This window comes from Geotrypetes seraphini, chromosome 11, assembly GCF_902459505.1.
Source record: "Geotrypetes seraphini chromosome 11, aGeoSer1.1, whole genome shotgun sequence".
Taxonomy (NCBI): domain Eukaryota; kingdom Metazoa; phylum Chordata; class Amphibia; order Gymnophiona; family Dermophiidae; genus Geotrypetes; species Geotrypetes seraphini.
The window spans coordinates 2,103,157-2,122,531 of NC_047094.1; the positions used below are offsets into that span (position 1 = coordinate 2,103,157).

The 19,375-nt window shown below is 41.5% G+C and overlaps 1 protein-coding gene across 7 annotated transcripts in view; it reads right to left on the reverse strand.

The window, feature by feature from the left end:
• The window catches only part of TNRC6A (trinucleotide repeat containing adaptor 6A), a 331,359-nt gene that overhangs the window by 114,833 nt on the left and 197,151 nt on the right, over window positions 1–19,375 (reverse strand). For all 7 annotated transcript variants that reach the window (XM_033914459.1, XM_033914462.1, XM_033914457.1 and 4 more), the window contains 2 exons: window positions 18,191–18,242; window positions 3,470–3,597 (listed from right to left, as the gene is read on the reverse strand). In XM_033914459.1, the coding sequence (XP_033770350.1) occupies window positions 3,470–3,597; window positions 18,191–18,242 (180 nt within the window). The remainder of the gene's footprint in view (window positions 1–3,469; window positions 3,598–18,190; window positions 18,243–19,375) is intronic.

Sequence of the window (19,375 nt, forward strand, 5' to 3'; positions counted from 1 at the left end):
GTCTGCCTGTCCCCCCTTGAAGTCCTGTCCCCATCCTGAAAGCCTGTTGCCCCCCCTCGACGTCCGATTCTTCTCCCCCCCTCGGCAGGACCACTCGCACCCCCACCCCGAAGGACCGCCGACTCCCCGACAATATTGGGCCAGGAGGGAGCCCAAATCCTCCTGGCCACGGCGACCCCCTAACCCCACCCCGCACTACATTACGGGCAGGAGGGATCCCAGGCCCTCCTGCCCTCGACGCAAACCCCCTCCCCCCAACGACCGCCCCCCCCCAAGAACCTCCGCCCGTCCCCCAGCCGACCCGCGACCCCCCTGGCCGACCCCCACGACACCCCCACCCGCCTTCCCCGTACTTTGTGTAGTTGGGACAGACGAGAGGCAGGAGGGATCCCAGGCCCTCCTGCCCTCGACGCAAACCCCCCTCCCTCCAACGACCGCCCCCCCCCAAGAACCTCCGACCGACCCGCGACCCCCCTGGCCGACCCCCCCACCCCCCTTCCCCGTACCTTTGGAAGTTGGCCGGACAGACGGGAGCCAAACCCGCCTGTCCGGCAGGCAGCCAACGAAGGAATGAGGCCGGATTGGCCCATCCGTCCTAAAGCTCCGCCTACTGGTGGGGCCTAAGGCGCGTGGGCCAATCAGAATAGGCCCTGGAGCCTTAGGTCCCACCTGGGGGCGCGGCCTGAGACACATGGTCGGGTTTGGCCCATGTGCCTCAGGCCGCGCCCCCAGGTGGGACCTAAGGCTCCAGGGCCTATTCTGATTGGCCCACGCGCCTTAGGCCCCACCAGTAGGCGGAGCTTTAGGACGGGATGGGCCAATCCGGCCTCATTCCTTCGTTGGCTGCCTGCCGGACAGGCGGGTTTGGCTCCCGTCTGTCCGGCCAACTTCCAAAGGTACGGGGAAGGGGGGTGGGGGGGTCGGCCAGGGGGGTCGCGGGTCGGTCGGAGGTTCTTGGGGGGGGGCGGTCGTTGGAGGGAGGGGGGTTTGCGTCGAGGGCAGGAGGGCCTGGGATCCCTCCTGCCCGTAATGTAGTGCGGGGTGGGGTTAGGGGGTCGCCGTGGCCAGGAGGGTTTGGGCTCCCTTCTGGCCCAACTACACAAAGTACGGGGAAGGCGGGTGGGGGTGTCGTGGGGGTCGGCCAGGGGGGTCGCGGGTCGGCTGGGGGACGGGCGGAGGTTCTTGGGGGGGGGCGGTCGTTGGGGGGAGGGGGTTTGCGTCGAGGGCAGGAGGGCCTGGGATCCCTCCTGCCCGTAATGTAGTGCGGGGTGGGGTTAGGGGGTCGCCGTGGCCAGGAGGGTTTGGGCTCCCTCCTGGCCCGATATTGTTGGGGAGTCGGCGGTCCTTCGGGGTGAGGGTGCGAGTGGTCCTGCCGGGGGGGGGGGGGATGTATCGGACGTCGGGGAGTCGGCCGGGCAAGAGGGCTTGGGCTCCCTCTTGCTCCGATCGTGGATGCGGGTGCGGGTGGGAGCGTGTGCGAGCGGTCGTTCGGGGTGGGGGTGCGAGCGGTCCTGCTGGGGGGGTGAATCGGGCGTCGGGCGGGGTGGGAACTATGTTTAAAAACTTTTGTATACCGCGCTCAGGCATATAACGCGCGAGGGGTATGCGCGGTACGTAAAATCACGTATAACGCGCGCGTTATATCCGCGAAAATACGGTAATAAATAAAGGTAAACTGCTTGAATTTTCACAATTGCAAAATAAATTCGGTTTGAATAAATCACAATATTTCAGATGGATGCAATTGAAGCAGGCCATTCAGGTAGGGTTCCCTGAATGGAAAAATCTTAATAACTATCATAGTATGGAATTCTTATGTTTTCAGATAGATTCCATGGGTCACCAGGCCGCAATGTGGTATAAATTAATATCTGGATTCGTACATAAAAAGAAAAAAAATGGTCTTAGAGATATTTGGAGCATTGAGATTAAGCATCAGATTAATGCATCTCAATGGCCACGACTTTGGTCTTGGAGGTTAAAATGCACATTGTCAGCCTCTTTGAGACAAACTTGGTTTTTTATTTTACATAGAGCTTTATGGACCCCTACACGTTTACATAGAATAGATAGCTCTAAGTCTAATAGATGCTGGCATTGTCATCTTGAAGCAGGGACATTAGATCATCTTTTATTCTATTGTCCATTCATATTAATATTTTGGAAATCAATTTGGCCTCAAATTAATAGGATGTTAGAAAATCTGGTAGCCTTGACATATGATACGATTTTGTTTGGTACTGCAATGAGAGCTCGAAGTCAAATTTCATCAAATAACAATAAACTTTTATTTATATTAACTGGAGTAGCAGTACAGCAAATTACACATAATTGGAAAAATTATGACAGATTGAACTATAATTTTTGGTGGAACTCAGTTTGCCATATATATAAGATGGAGCGTACATTTGCAACACAAAAAGGATATATGGATAAGTTCAAGATGATTTGGGGACCATTAATAGATTTTTGCAATGACTGATTTTAATTTTTTCCCATAATAAGATAATGGTTAAAGAAGGGAGGGAGGGAAGGGGTAAAGAATTTATTCTCTTTATTATACATTATAAAAAATATATCATAATGAATGAATGATAGTCTTATGAGAAATTAATGTGATAAAGGGAGGGAAAAGGGTTCATAATTAAATAATAATTGATAAAATCATTACAATATATATGTTATATAAATTCATAAGAAAAATAATATAAAATATGGTTTATATAAAATACATTATAGAGATATCAAGTGTATTGTTAAGATAAATGTATGGAAAATTTATAACACTTGTTGATATGTGAAAAAATCAATAAAAAACTTAAAACAAAAAAAAAAGATATATGCCTTGCCAGTATCGGTGGTAAGGCTTACAGCTGAGGCACCTCTATAGAAAAAAATATTGTTGGGGAGATGGGGGAAGGGACTCAACCTGTCGAGTGTGGCATCCCCCGATGTCGGATGGACATCCGAAAGGGTCCCCCAAGCTCAATCCGGCACCACAGACAGGGACAAGAAGGCTAATTTAAACAACATCCAACAGACCTACACTAAACCAGGGAAGACTGCACAGGCTTACCACTTCCATCTGGTGGAGAGAGCAGACTGGTTGTACTTGGAACTGCACAGCCCACTTATACTACAGCTAAAAGATTGTGTCTCAGTCTCCACCTGCTGGTTATGGTGAGCTATTACCCATCAGTCTCTGTGCCGGTCTGCAGACTATAAAGAATGAGCTACTTTATTGGATTTAGTTCACACCTTTTTAAGCAGTAGCTCAAGATGACAAACGTTCAGGTGCTCTAGAGTCTAATTTTCTTGTCCCTGAAAGGTTAAGTGACTTAACAGCAACAGGATTTGAACTGGGATAAGCACCTAATCCTGCTAAATCTTTACATAAATTTTTAAAAAGTGATAAAAATACACATTAAATCACTAACCAGAATGCCATAGACTGCAAGTGTCAACTAACCTTATCAAAGTAAGGATTGCGATCCATGGAAGACTCTTTGGAAATGTGAGACCGAACACCAGGGCCCTTCTCTGCAACACGGCAAAGGCCAGACTTCTCCAGGTCCATCCGCCTATCTTGTACAATTCCTGAACAAACAAAATGAAATGGTCAGATGAAGCAGTGCTGTCTTCTCCTTTACACTTATTACCACAGATACTTGAAAAACTCTAAATTCAGCTAATCCAGTACCTGGAAGACAAAAGCATCTTGAACATCTCCTAGTCTGGGTTTTGAACCCACCCTGACAGTATATGAATTTGGATAAGAATGTCAATGTTGTGGTGGTTCTTTCAAGGTCAACTCTTTTTCAGATAATCCCTAACATTCGGAATCCATGGCATGCTGGGCTAAATACATTAACATTTTGCACATGACAAGTCCAAAATCTTTTCTTGGGTAGTGATGCCTAACTAGAGTCCAGCAATGTGTCCTACATTTAAGATTATTTTTCTGTAATGTAACAATTCCAACTTCAACTAGAATTCCTTCTGCTTTCACCCTGGATAAACAAGTTCATACAACTGTGAAATTTATTTCGCATTAAGTCAGATCTGTTTTATTCAGTGTTAGAAGACCTAAGGGAGGTAGTCAATTTTAGAATTTACTAGAACATGGAGTACTGCAACCCATAGGACTCCTTTTAGTAAGCACTAGTGCATGCTTACCACACTTTAAAAGGGCTTACTGTGGGACATGCTGAGGCATTCTGTGGTAAGTTCCGCATGTGCGTGCACAAACCATGTGCTAAAAAATTTTTCTGGGTATTTCTACGCTAATGAAACGTAAGGAAATTCTTCTTCACCCAGAGAGTGGTGGAAAACTGGAACGCTCTTCCGGAGGCTGTTATAGGGCAAACACCCTCCAGGGATTCAAGACAAAGTTAGACAAGTTCCTGCTGAACCAGAACGTACGCAGGTAAGGCTAGTCTCAGTTAGGATATCCAGGATGCTTTTGGACAACAACTGTCCTCTTAAGGACAAAAAATGTAATCAAAATTATTACTTTTTACCCTAACCTACTGTATTTTCCCATTATGATTGTAGTTCTTCCCCATTATCCTATTGTCTGAAGTAGGTCTATACGTCTTATAAGTGCTTTATTATGACACTTGGATTTTAACCAGTATCCCCAGTTTTAATATGTTTTTATGTAAATTTTATATTGTACACCGCTTAGAAACTTGATTAAGCGGTTTAAAAAAATCTAATATAATAAAATGGTAGGACGCGCATGCGCACTAAAAAAATCGTGTTCCCTGAGCTGTCGCGTTTTTTTTAGTGCGCATGCACGGGTTTTACGTCACCGATGTTCCTCCTCCACCATGCAACGCAAGCCATGTCCGCCGCCGGCCTCGAGCTACTGGGGGCCGGCGGCACGAGCTGCCCGGACGGTGCTGAGGCCCCGCCTCCCGCTTCCGCCCTACACGGCGACGCCAGACCCGGACCTACAAAACGCTGAGGCCCGTCTTCCGACCTACACGGCGCCGCCAGATCCGGCACCACAAAATGGCCCTCACATCCGCGAACATGCTTGCCATGGAAACAGAGGGGATCAGGAGCTAAACATCGATTTAAAAAAACAAACAACAGTGCACAACGACAGAGACACACAGACACTCACAGAAGGACAGGGGGCTAAAGAGACAGATTTAAAAAAATAACAAAACACTAAGGAGAAAGAGAGACACAGGTAAGGAGTGCTGCTGGGCAGGGGGAGCAGGGAAGAGGGTCAGGGGGAGAAAAGAAGGAGTGCTGCTGGACAGACAGAGCAGGGAAGAGGAACAGGGGAGCAGGGAAGAAGTGCTGCTGGACAGGGGGAGCAGGGAATAATGACTGCGGAGCAGGGAAGAAGCTGGACAGGGGGAGCAGGGAAGAGGGACAGGGGGAGCAGGTAAGGAGTGCTGCTGGACAGGGGGAGGTAAAAGGAAGGGAGAAGGCCTACTGCTGGACAGGTGGAACAGGCAAGGGGTGATGGTTGACAGCCGAGGAAAGAGAGAGACAGAAAGCGGTCAAGAGGAGAGAGAGAAAAAGAAATAAAGAAATAAAGACACACACATCTATTCTAGCACCCGTTAATGTAACGGGCTTAAAGACTAGTCTTTTAATAAACTTGAAACTTTTTTTTTAATTCTTTATTCATTTTTACATAGTACAACAAGTGTAACATAGAAACACATTTGACCTTATACAACATCACTTGATTAACTTACATGTATCACTAACTAAACTAAATCTTGGATTTATTTACCGCACCATCTCCACATTTGTAGAGATCACATAAATATAATGAATAAAACCTCCCCCCCAACCCTGATAATGCATATTTTATATAGAATTCATTGTATTAATAATATTCCTAATTACAACTCTTCAGTGTTCTCCCCAGAAATGTTTTCCAGCCAGGTGGCATGAAAAAGTAGCCGGGTGGGGCGGGACGGGGAAATTTGGTGGTGGGGAAAATTAAGGGCTCCTTTTATTAAGCTGCAATAGAATTGCCGCGCTACACGGCTAGAACTAACGCCAGCTCAATGCTGGCATTAGCGTCTAGCATGTGCGGCAATTCTGTGCGAGCTAAGCGCGTGGTAAAACCGCTAGCACAGCTTAGTAAAAGGAGCCCTAAATGTGTACTATTTGTATTAGTTAATTATTATTAGTTATTTTCCAATGCTCAACATGGCAGCCTTTAAGGTTTGACACTTGTTCCATAATTTTTTATTAAATTTAAGAAGTATCCAATTCTAGAAGTGAATAATTAGATATTTGCCCTCTTTCAAATGGTATAGAGCAGCGTCTCTCAAACTTTTTTAACTCCGGCACACTAAACGGAGCAAATGTTTTTTGTGGCACACAATGCAGCAAATAGTTTTCATGGCTGGAAAATTTCTGGGGAGAACACTGATGCCCTTAGTTTTCAAGGTCCAATCACGTCAAGGACTGATGCTTATCTGGGCAGTTGTATAATCAAAAGAATGGATAAGATAACATGAGAAGTGAAAGGGATACATACCCTGTAGGTCCTAAAAGCAGGCTTGTGGATTAGATATAAACTATGAAGGCAGTGGTGTACCTAGCATATGTGACACCTGAGGCCCATCATTTTTTTACACCCCCCCATCTGTATGAAAAACATGATTTTTATAACAATCCACACATCACACAAGAGTGTACCTAGGAAAAGGCAACATCTTACATACTGCAGTGAGCAGTACATCCATACACCCATTGTAAAACTAAACAAGCCAGTCTAGTACAGATCAATCCTACACAGTCAATCCTAACTGAAAACCATGTCTTTCGAACACACAGAACACGGAAAACACCTTCGCCTAGTATGGAATATGTAATCACAAACTAACCCTTCTCCCTTTTACAAAACCATGGTGGTAACATCTCAGACTCTCATAGAATTCTGAGCAATTACCACCATGGCCGGTGCTAAAAAAACACTCTACAGTTTTGTAAAAGGGGGGATAAAATAGAAAAACATAGACAAAGGTTAAATTGAACCACCAAGAAGCTGGACTCTGTATACAATGCAACACCACAGAAACAGCGATGCATCTCCCCTAAAGCAAAAAAATAAATATAATTTTTTTCCATTGTCTTCTCTGGTTTCTGCTTTCCTATAGTCTTGTCTGGTTTCTGCTTTCCTATAGTCTTGTCAGTCTCTTCCTTTCATCCACTGTCTACCCTCTCTCTGCCCCTTCTATATGGCATTTTCTCTCCTTGTATTCCCCTTCCATCTCTCCCTTCACCCCTATTATTCTGGCATCCATCTTCCTCCCTTCCCTCCTCCAATGGTCTGACATCTCTCTCCTGTTCTTCCCTTCCCTCTCCCACACGCCCATGGTCTGGCATTTCACTCTCTCCTCTCCCTTCCCCCCACTTCCATCAGCATCTGCCCCATTTCTTTCCCTCCAACCCAATTCCATCCAGTATCCTTCCCCCTTATGTCTCTCTCTCCTTTCCCTGCACACCAATTCCATCAGCATCTGCCCCCTTTCTCTCCCTCCACCACCTTCTATACCACCCTGACCCCCTTTTCCTCCCTCTAACACCCTTCTATGCTCCTCTCTCCCTCCAAACCAGCAAGGTCCCTTGATGACTGCTTCTGTTGCCTCTGCCTCTGGAAGATGTAAGTGATGTTGGAGGGGGTGGGCCGGCAGACGCAGGGAGTTGTGGCAAGGTTCCGCAATGACTGCAGCTGCCAGTCCACCCCTTCCGATGCCACTTACGTCTTCCGGAGGCAGAGGCAGCAAATGCAGTCATCGCAGGACCTTCCTGCACTTCAGTGTGGCTGCCGACTCTGCTTCGGAATAAGTACGGCAGCCGCGCTGAGGTGCAGGTGCCATTTAGAGCAGCTTGGAAGGTTCTGGATCCAGCCGGCTGTGTACCCCCCTAAGGCTGGCACCCGGGGTGGTCTGCCACTATATGAGGGGACAAAAAATATTAAAAAGAATGGATAACTTGACCGATTTAGACATGTCATACAATTATAACCACAAAAATATGTCATAAAATGTAATTCTAAACTCAAAAGACTCCAGACGAAAAGCAGACTATAGAAAGGAAACCAGAAAAGATCGGGCAGATTATTATTATTATTATTATTATTAGGATTTTTATATACCGCCTATCAAGGTTATCTAAGCGGTTTTTTACAATCAGGTACTCAAGTATTTTCCCTCTCTGTCCCGGTGGGCTCACAATCTATCTAATGTACCTGGGGCTATGGAGGATTAAGTGACTTGCCCAGGGTCACAAGGAGCAGCGCGGGGTTTGAACCCACAACCCCAGGGTGCTGAGGCTGTAGATCCAACCACTGCGCCACACACTCCTGGGAAAGATCTAAATTATTGTTCAAATGAGCTTCTATTAAAACCAAAGAATACTTTTACCACTGGCTACATCTAATTTAATAGTAGCAGGAGATTTCAATGCTGTAATGGATCCAATTTTGGATAAAAAACCAAGTAGAATTATGAAATCATTAGGCTTAGATAATTTGATTCAATCTTGTGATTTAGTAGATATATGGCGTATTCTTCATTTTAATGATCAGGAATTTTCTTTTTGTTCTCAGGTCCACAAATCCTTTTCACGAATTGATTATATATTTGTTTCTAATAACCTAGCGCAGCGTGTGATAAAAGCAGTTATAGATCCTATTATAATTTCGGATCATGCTGGTGTGTGGATTAATCTTCAAAATTATGATATTGAACATTTAAATTCAATTTGGAGATTTAATAATACTTTTTTAGCGGATTCAAATTTTCTCGAAGAATTTAAATTAAAAATACAAGAATTTTTTCAAATTAATGATTCAGATAATATTAATGCTGAGATTTTATGGGACGCTTTTAAAGCAACAATGAGAGGGAATATTATTTCATACTCAGCATATATTAATAAACAACATAAAAAACAATTTCTTGAATTAGGAAAACAAATTAAATTATTAGAAAATAAATTAATTGAAAAATGGGAAAATAAAACATTACAAGATTTATTAAAATTAAAAGTTAAATATAATGAGATTTCTTCTCAATTTGTGAGAAAAGATTTATTTAATAGACAAGTTCAATTTTACGGAAATTCAAATAAAGCTGGAAAATTATTGGCAAATTTCCTTAAAGCAAAAAAAAGAAAATCCAAGATTATTGCAATTAAAGATATACAAGGTAATACACACACTAACAATAAAGACATTTTAAGACAATTTCTTGATTTTTATAAAGATTTATATTCTTCTGAATCTTATGAAAATAAAGAACAAGATGGACAAAAATTTTTAAATTCATTTATTGGACCAAATGTTCCAGATCATATAAAAAGAAGTTTAGAAGAACCTATATCTTTAAAAGAAATAGAATCAGCATTGAAGTCTCTTAGAGTTGGATCCGCTCCGGGTGGTGATGGTTATACGGTTGAATTTTATAAATCATTTCAAAACATTATTTTACCATATCTATTAAAATTGTATCAATATCAAATGAATAATGGAAATATATCAGGTACTATGGCTGATTCATTAATTATTGTCTTACCAAAACCAAACAAAGATCCTACCTTGGTTTCAAATTACAGGCCTATTTCCTTATTAAATGTAGATGGTAAATTAATTTCTAAAGTACTAGCAATAAGATTGGCAAAAGCTCTTCCTTTCATTATTGATGTACATCAAACAGGATTTATTGCTAAAAGACACTCATCACATAACACCAAATTAGCATTTCACTCTTTAAATTTAGCAAAAAATATGAATGATCCAACTTTTATGCTATCTTTGGATGCAGAAAAAGCATTTGATAGAGTAGAATGGAAATTTATGTATCAATCTCTAGAATGGTTTGGAATAGGACCCGGTTTTATTAAAATGATTCAGACATTGTATAGCTCTCCTGGTGCAAGATTATATATAAATAACAATTTATCAGATAAATTTAATTTGCAAAGGGGAGTTAGACAAGGATGTCCTTTGTCTCCCTTACTTTTTGATATTGTTCTAGAACCCTTGTTAATTGCAATTAATCAAACTAAGGAGATAAGGGGAATCCCATTTTCTTACTGGGAATATAAACTTTCTGCATATGCAGATGATATCTTATTATATTTGAGAGAACCGGGGATTACTATTCCAAATTTACTTAATCTTCTAGAGGAATTTGGAAAATTCTCTGGATATAAAATTAATTGGAGTAAATCAGAAATTCTTCCAATTAATGTTCACTGCACCAAAGGATTATTTGATTCATATTCATTTATTTGGAAAGAGGAAGGATTAAAATATTTAGGAATTATGATCAAAAATACAATTGATGATACAGTCAAAGAAAATGAAAAACTTTTATTGAAAAAAATTACAGAAATGTGTGAACAATGGAATCCTTTACATCTTTCATGGTGGGGAAGAATTCAAACAATTAAAATGATGATATTGCCTGTAGTTTGTTATCAAATGAGTATGATACCAATATTTTTTCAGGGGTCCTTTTATAAAAAATTAAACAATATTATTACAAAATTTGTTTGGTTTGGGAAAAGACCCAGAATTGCTTTAGTATCTTTACAAAGACCAATTATGGAGGGAGGGGTAAATTTTCCAAATTTTTATAGGTACCATCAAGCCTATATTCTAAGACAGGGTATGTATTGGATCCTCCCAGATCTCATGGAGAATGTACCAGATTGGCTATATTTAGAATGGCGGCTCCTGTTCCCATTACATTTAGATCATTTAATTAGTATAACAATGCCCAGAAGATACAAAGAAAACAGAATATTATTAGACACTTGGAAAACATTAAGATATATAAATAACCTATCACCAGATCCAATTTGTAAATCACTAAATCAATCTATTTGGGTAAACTCCAGGATCAAAATTGGCGGATTTAAGATCGTCTGGAAACAATGGATAAGTGCAGGTATACGAACATTAAATGATGTCATTTCAGAAGGTTCACTGCTTAGTTTTTCACAATTGCAAAATAAATTTGGCTTAAATAAATCACAATATTTTAAATGGATGCAATTGAAGCAGGCCATTCAGGTAGGGTTCCCTGAATGGAAAAATCTTAATACTCAATATAGTCTGCAGGTTTTATGTTTCCAGGCGGATTTCTTGGGTCACCAAGCCGCAAAATGGAACAAATTGATATATGGATTTTTAAATAAAAAAAAGAAAACTGGTCTTAGGGATATTTGGAGTATTGAGATTGGACAGACAATTTCTGCGTCTCAATGGCCACGATTTTGGTCCTGGAGATTAAGATCTACAAAGTCAGCATCTATGAGTCAAACATGGATGTTTTTATTACATAGAGTGTTATGGACCCCTACGCGCTTGCAAAAGATAGATAATACTAGATCCAATAGATGCTGGCATTGTAAAATAGAAATAGGGACGTTAGATCATCTAATTTTTTTTTGTCCCTGTGTAAATGCCTTTTGGAATATGATTTGGCCCCAAATTAACAAATTACTAGAAAATCATGTAGGACTCTCATATGACACTGTATTATTTGGAACTGCAATGAGAACTCAGAGTCCGATCTCAGTAAACAATAATAAACTACTATTAATATTGACAGGAGTCGCCATGCAACAAATAACTCAGAATTGGAAAGACTATACCAAATTAAATTATACGTTCTGGTGGAACTCTGTCTGTCATATATACAAAATGGAAAAAGTAATAGCATTACAACACGGGAACATTCATAATTTCAATAAAATTTGGCAACCATTGACTAATTATTCTAATGATTAGATTTCTTAGCACAATTATAATACTTATATAGAAAAGGGGAGGGACATGTATAATTTTTAGAATCATTAATTGGAAAAAGGGGAGGGATGTATAACTTTTGATTATATATAATATATACTATTTATAAATTAAGTTGTATTAATGATAGATACAATGATATATAGTAATTAATTATATCACTTGAATTTCAAACATTGTAAAAATTGAAAAATTCAATAAATAAAATTAAAAAAAAAAAAAAAAAAAAAAAAAAAACACCAAAGAATAAAACCACAGCACTCGGGAAAGTAAAAAAGGGAGAGTAAAATTCTTCACTATTACCTGTAATTAACTCTTCTCCTGTAATGTAATTCTACTGGAAATGCCCAGATATCATTTTTATTGTAATCCGCCTAGAACCGCAAGGCACAGACGGAATAGAAATCCCTAATGTAATGTAAAATGGACTTAATGAAAAGGTCTCTGCACTGATGAGATAAACTCGTACGCAGAATAAATGTGAACATGCGACAGTGGGGCTATGATATTTGATCTGTTGAAAGAGGCGCCAAAAAAGTGTCGGCAGTGGATTGAATGCACATAGATAGGGGAGGGGCATCGGGCTGTTAAAAAAGGCTGCTTTAATAAATAAATGAAAATACTGGTGAAAAACTAAATAAAAAACCAAAACCATGATAAAATGCCGAACCTGACTGCAAGTGGTAGTGAAAGTAGCATAAGGCACCCGTAGTACTGTTAATGCTAGAACTGCTTAGAATAAAGAACCGTGCTGTACATGAGGAGAAAAAAAGAAAAAATGAGGTGATAAGATGTAAAGTGCTGGCCCCTTACTGCACCACTTGAGAAAACTAAGGAGCGATTATCTAGAGCAGGGGTGCCCACACTTTTTGGGCTTGCGAGCTACTTTTAAAATGACCAAGTCAAAATGATCTACCAACAATAAAATTTCAAAAAAACACAAAGCACACTGTACACATAGAAAATGTTAATTATCATTCCTATTCCAGGGTTTTTCAAAGAGGTCAAAGCAGATGACTCTATGCACTGTCACCTCAGTAACAACCATACAAAAATAGACAAATATATCCCCCTCCCTTTTTACTAAACCACGATAGCAGTTTTTAGCGCAGGGAGCTGCGCTGAATGCCCAGCATTGCTCTCGACGCTCATAGGCTCCCTGCGCTAAAAACCTCTATTGTGGTTTAGTAAAAGGGGACCTTAGTGTAAAATATAGACAGCAGATATAAATTCAGACACATTTTGATCACTAAATTTAAAATAAAATCATTTTTCCTACCTTGTCTGGTGATTTCATGAGTCTCTGGTTGCACTTTCTTCTTCTGACTGTGCATCCAATCTTTCTTCCCTTCTTTTAGCCTGTATGTTTCCTCTCCTCCAGACCTCATTCCCTCCCCCAACTTTTCCTTCCTCTCTCCCTGACCTTTCTTTCTCCCTGCCTCCCTTTCTTTTTTTTCTGTTTCTCTTCTTTCCTTTTGTCTCCCTGCCTGCCCTTTTTCTTTCTTTCTTTCTCCCTGCCCTCCCCCAAGCCACTGCCATCGGGGACCAGGACCCAAACCGCCACCAATAACAGGCCCGAAAGCCAATGCCGCCCCAAGCTCTCCCTGCTTCGGTCGACCAGCATTCCTCTCCCCGACGTCAATTCTGCCATCGGGGAGAGGAAGGCTGATCGGCCCAAGATCGCAATCGACCTATTGGGGGAAATGCTGCCGGGTCCTGCCTTCGCGGAAACAGAAAGTGGGCAGGACCCGGCAGCAAGAAGAGCAAATGCTTCACTAACCTGTCTCCCGCCTTAGCAAGTAGCGAATGCTTGCTTCAGGGCTCTCAACATGTGCGTGCCGGCTTCTCTTCTCCTCCCCCCCCCCCCCCCCCCCCCCCCAGACATAACTTTCGGTTTCGGAGGGAAGAGAAGGGAAGCCAGCACGCACACGTTAGAGCCCCGGAGCATAAGTTCGCTACGGGCTGAAATCTCCAAGCCAGGTTTTTTTGTTTTTTTTTAAATGTTCAGCAGCAGCGGCGGCAGCAGATGATAGCTGGGTGCTCGTCTAAATTAGCTGGGCGGACCGCCCAGCTAAAAGGCCCTAGGGAGAACACTGCTCTTAATACCAAAAATGAGATCCCTCCCCTCCCTCCCTAATCCTTATATATGTCCATCCCTAACACTCCAATTATATTCATATATTTTATACATCAAACTATTTTCTAAAATATTACCCACCCATCCCCATCCCATCACTCCAATTATTTTATCTTTGGGAAAATGTTCATTACTTATTACAAAAATCTGTTAATGGTACCCATACCTTCTGAAATTTACCAAAATATCCTCTCTGTGTTGCTATTGTTCTTTCCATTTTATATATATGACAAACTGAATTTCACCAGAAGCTATAATTTAATCTGCTATGATTTTTCCAATTGAATGTAATCTGTTGGATGGCAACTCCAGTCAAAATAAATAAAAGCTTATTGTCATTTGAAGTAATCTGACTCTTTGCTCTCATTATTGTGCCAAATAAAATAGTATCATATGTCAAGGCCACTGGATTTTCCAACATCCTATTTATTTGAGGTCAAATTGATTTCCAAAATAATAATATAAATGGACAATAGAATAAAAGATGATCACAGTGCCAGCATCTATTAGACTTAGAGCTATCTAATTTTTGCAAACGAACAGGGGTCCAAAAAGCTCTATGAAGAAGAAAAAAACAAGCTTGTCTCATAGATGCAGACACTGTACATCTCATCCTCCAAGACCAAATTCGTGACCATTGAGACGCATTAATTTGATGCTTAATCTCAATACTCCATGCATGGCATGCTTAAGGCACTGGTCTTTGAGCTAAGAGCGGACTGCCGGGCACGATGGACCACTGGTCTGACCCAGCAGCGGCAATTCTTATGTTCTTAATCAGTTTATCTACATTGCTGCGTGGTTAATGCAGGAATAGCATGCAAGTCCTTATTGCCTTCAGGTGATTAAAAAGGCTCATGCACTAATTTTTGGGTAAGAGCCACAAACTCAAAAGAGCAGAACCCAGCATTATCAATACAGTGGTGCCTCACACAACGAACTTAATCCGTTCCAGGAGCAAGTTTGTTATGTGAAACGTTCGTTGTGTGAAACGCGTTTTCCCATAAGAATACCTGTAAAACAAAATAATTCGTTCTGCAGCCCTGTTGTCCCATAAGAATACCTGTAAAACAAAATAATTCGTTCTGCAGCCCTACATTTCCCTCCCTCCACCTCACCTCACATGCAGAGCCTGCCAGCCTTCTCCCTCACCCAGCCGCACGATCTCAAAAAGCTGAGCACGCGCAGCTGCTGGAGTTGATCAATGTTCTCTCTCCTGCAACTTCCGGTTTCCGGTTGCGTCAGAGGAGAAGATTGAACAACAGAGCATGCGCGCATGTGCTGCTCTTTGAAAGTGTGTGGCTGGCCGAAAAAGAAAGCCGGAAAACTCGGTTTTTAAGGTAAGGTGGAGGGAGATGATGGAACACTGCATTCAGACAGGAAGGTGCTGCTGTTCCCGGCTCACATTAGAAAGCGGCGAGAGTAGTTCCGCCCCCCCCGGGCCCCTCGGGCGACTTCGTTGTGTGAAACGAAGTTCGTTATAGGGAGCAAGACAAAAAGTTCGTTATGCGCAGCGTTCGCTGTACGAGGCGTCCGTTATGCGAGGCACCACTGTATATGAAAACTCTTCTACTATGCAAAAGAAAACTAATAAACATATAAAAATTTAGCTAAAGGTGCACAACAACCCCACATTAAACAGTTACTGGAGCTTAAAAAAGGAGAGGAAAAAGCCTCAGAACCCCACCTTCAAACTATGGAGTCCCGATAGGTTACAAACAGGGTACGGGAACCTCATTGACATAAGAAACATTAGCACATAGCCATCATTTCAGAAAATGGAAAATTGACCACTTTCTACCACAGCTTTATAAAAGGACATCAGAGCCAAGCTAGCAGGCGGCTTCATGCTTTCCGTGCACATTTGGCCAAAACTGAAATCCTTACAATGGTTTCCAATATTATTTTGCTCTCAGTTTAAGCTTATAGATTTTTTTGTTTTTAGTCTTTGAAAATTAGATTTCTTCTTTTTTTTTTTTTGGGGGGGGTGTCAAGTTATTTTTGTCTAGTTTAGGATACATACAAACATAAAAAAAAGTGATGGCAGAAAAGGGCCAAGGCCCATCAAGTCTGCCCACTCTATTGACCCTCCCTCCTAGCTACCCTTTGAGATATCATGCTCTGATGACCCATCCCCTTAACTCTACCCTCCTAGAGATCCGACCTGGGCATCCCATCTGTTTTTAAAATCAGACACGCTACTGGCCTCGATCACCTGCACTGGAAGCTCATTCCAATTATCAACCACTCTTTCGGTGAAGAAATACTTCCTGGTGTCGCCATGAAACTTCCCGCCCCTGATTTTTAGCAGATGTTCTCTATTAGGGGTTGAGGGTCCCCTAAGAGAGAACATATCCTCTTCCACCTCGATACAACCAGTGATATACTTAAATGTCTCAATCATGTCTCCCCTCTCCCTACGTTCTTCGAGAGAGTATAGTCGCAATTTGTTCAGCCTTTCTCCGTACGGGAGATCCTTGAGCCCAGAGACCATCCTGGTGGCCATTCGCTGAACTGACTCAACTCTCAGTACATCTTTACGGTAATGTGGTCTCCAGAATTGCACACAGTACTCCAGGTGAGGCCTCACCATGGTTCTGTACAGTGGCAATAGGACGTCAGGCATTAGGATAGAATTGGCTTATGAAAGATTTGCTTGAACATTTTACTTGATAATATTATAAAGCATTTCTAAGGTACTAATGCTTTATTTATAATACACTGAAAACATAAATAGTAAGCTAATTTATAAGTTGATGTATTTCAGTTTTTTAAAATTGTGTACATGCAGAGTTTTGTCTTTTTGTGGTAAAGTATTTAATTTTTATTTTGTATTATGTATATAAGAACATAAGAATTGCCACTGCTGGGTCAGACCAGTGGTCCATCGTGCCCGGCAGTCCGCTCACGCGGCCAGTGCCCTAACTGAGATTAGCCTTACCTGCGTATGTTCCGGTTCAGCAGGAACTTGTCTAACTTTGTCTTGAATCCCTGGAAGGTGTTTTCGCCTATAACAGCTTCCGGAAGAGTGTTCCAGTTTTCTACCACTCTCTGGGTGAAGAAGAACTTCCTTATGTTTGTACAGAATCTATCCCCTTTTAACTTTAGAATAGAGAATGACACGGTGGTTGTTACCTGCGGCTAGCTGTAGGTAACCCGCCAAAATGGTGACAAAAAAAAAAGGTCATCGCGAGTACGGGGACAAGGCAATTCACTGCCCCGTGGAACGGTGAATGGTCTTGTCTCTGCATTTAAAGGAGTGAGCACGCGCGGTGAACGAGCATGCGGTCCTGCAGCCCCCTCTCTCCCGCTGGAGTCGAGTTTTCTTGGACTGATGTCTCGGTATATAAAGCCAAGAATTAGATTAGATTATCCCAATAAAATGGCCTGTCACTTGTAATTCGAGGAGACTTTTTGGTTGTCATCTTACCAATTTAGTAAGAGGCCAAAAACGCTTCCAAGGCCTTGAATATTTAAACCACACTTTTGTGTTAGATTTCCTTTTCCTTGATCTCCTCTGAGATAGAAATAAGAGCTGAGGGGTATGAAGCCTGCCAATATAGTTATTTAGACCAAACAGAATATATTTTTTTTAATTGGCATTACGTTGGCCACCCTCCAGCCTTCAATGAGTAAACTAGTCCATCACATATGAAGCAGGAGGAGCCAGTGGCAACAACTTCCTGGCTCTTAGCTAGCTCGCAGGGCCTGCCATCAGGCATCCTAACCTGGACATGGATGCTGGGGATGCCCTATGTAGCCTCTGCTCTGCCCTGCTCCAGCGTGCTTGTTTTCTCACTCCTTTCCCTTAAAAAGACCAACATGGGTGGGGGTGGTGAGGGAAGGTAGAAGAAAAAATAAAATTCAAACTATTTACTTCAGTTGACAAAGCAGCAAGGGACTCCCACCAGCAAAGCACACCAAGTGAGAGCCAGTGGGCTAATGTCTGGAGCTAGGACGAACAGAAACTAAAGGCTTAACCAGGGAAATGGGAACCACTAGGAGTCTCATGGACAGAAGATTCCTGCCTGCATTATCTGATGGAGGAATAAGAAATGACGACTAGTTCCAGGCAGCACTATGCTATGTCAGTGACACAACTCAAAGAGTTAAGCTACTCTACCTTCATTTGCTGGTAGGACGATGTAGCTAATTGGTCTGCATGATGAAAAGAAAAAGATTTTACAACACACACATCTGTGCCACATGTAAAATTCCTCTGCGGTTTCTTCATTTTAGCCTAGGCTTACCTCCAGTCAGATCCACCTTATTGCTGTGCATGTCTTCATCTGGTGGTTCTCTCTGAAGCAAGAAAATGAATCAATTTTTCTATCTTCAAATTTAAAGAAACACTTTATAAACAAATTTCAAGCATACATTTTTATTCTATTCAAGCTTCTTGCTAGCAAAACATTTAGTATTGTTGAGCCTCTACAGCCAATAAAAAAATCTCAAATTAGAATGCTAATACAGACAGGAACATCTGGGATTAAAGATGACCTTGCTAACAAACTTGGTTCTTTTTGTTGCATAGAGCATTTTGGACCCCAGTTAGATAACAAAAGTTGGATAGCTCTAAGTCTAATAGATGCTGGCATTGTAATCTGGAAGCAGGGACTTTAGATCATTTATTATACTTTTGTCCCTGTATCATGGCCTTTTGGAAATCAATTTGGTCACAAATTAATTGTTTATTAGAAAACCATGTAGCTCTATCATATGATACAATCCTATTTGGGACGTCAATGAAAATAAAAAGTCAAATTTCATCAAATAATAAAACTTTTACTAATAATGACAAGTCGCCATTCAACATATCACCAGAAATTGGAAAAATTACACAAGACTTAATTACACCTTCTAGTGGAATTCGTTGTGCCATATATACAAAATGGAAAGAACAATTGCCATACAAAAAGGGAATTATAATAATTTTAAGAAGATTAGGGGGCCACTGACAACTTATTGTAATGATTAGACACCTTTTTACATTGAAAGTATAATTATAATTATGGGAGGGGGTGGTATATAGTTATAATATAGGTTTAATCAATATCTATGAATATAGCACATGTAGGTTATTTTTTGATTATAATATCTGTGAAAAGGGTGGGTAGGGGAGGGAGATAATTTAAGTATTTAAAATGAAAAGAGGAAGAATTTCAAGTGATGTGTACGATTCATTTGATGTAATATTGTGTACTTGATGGAGGATGAAAAAATGAATAAAGAATTGGGAAAAAAAAAAAGATGACCTTACTAATCTTCTTTCTTGAAAACAGGAATGGTAGTCTTGACTAGCGAGTTAAATTTGCCCACTGTTTTGTTTTCATGCTCCACTGATGGGACTGCTCTCCATCCCCTCAGTACCAAAGCTTCTAATGAGTCCTAGAGCAGTGTTCTTCAACCTTTTTACACCCGTGGACCGGCAGAAA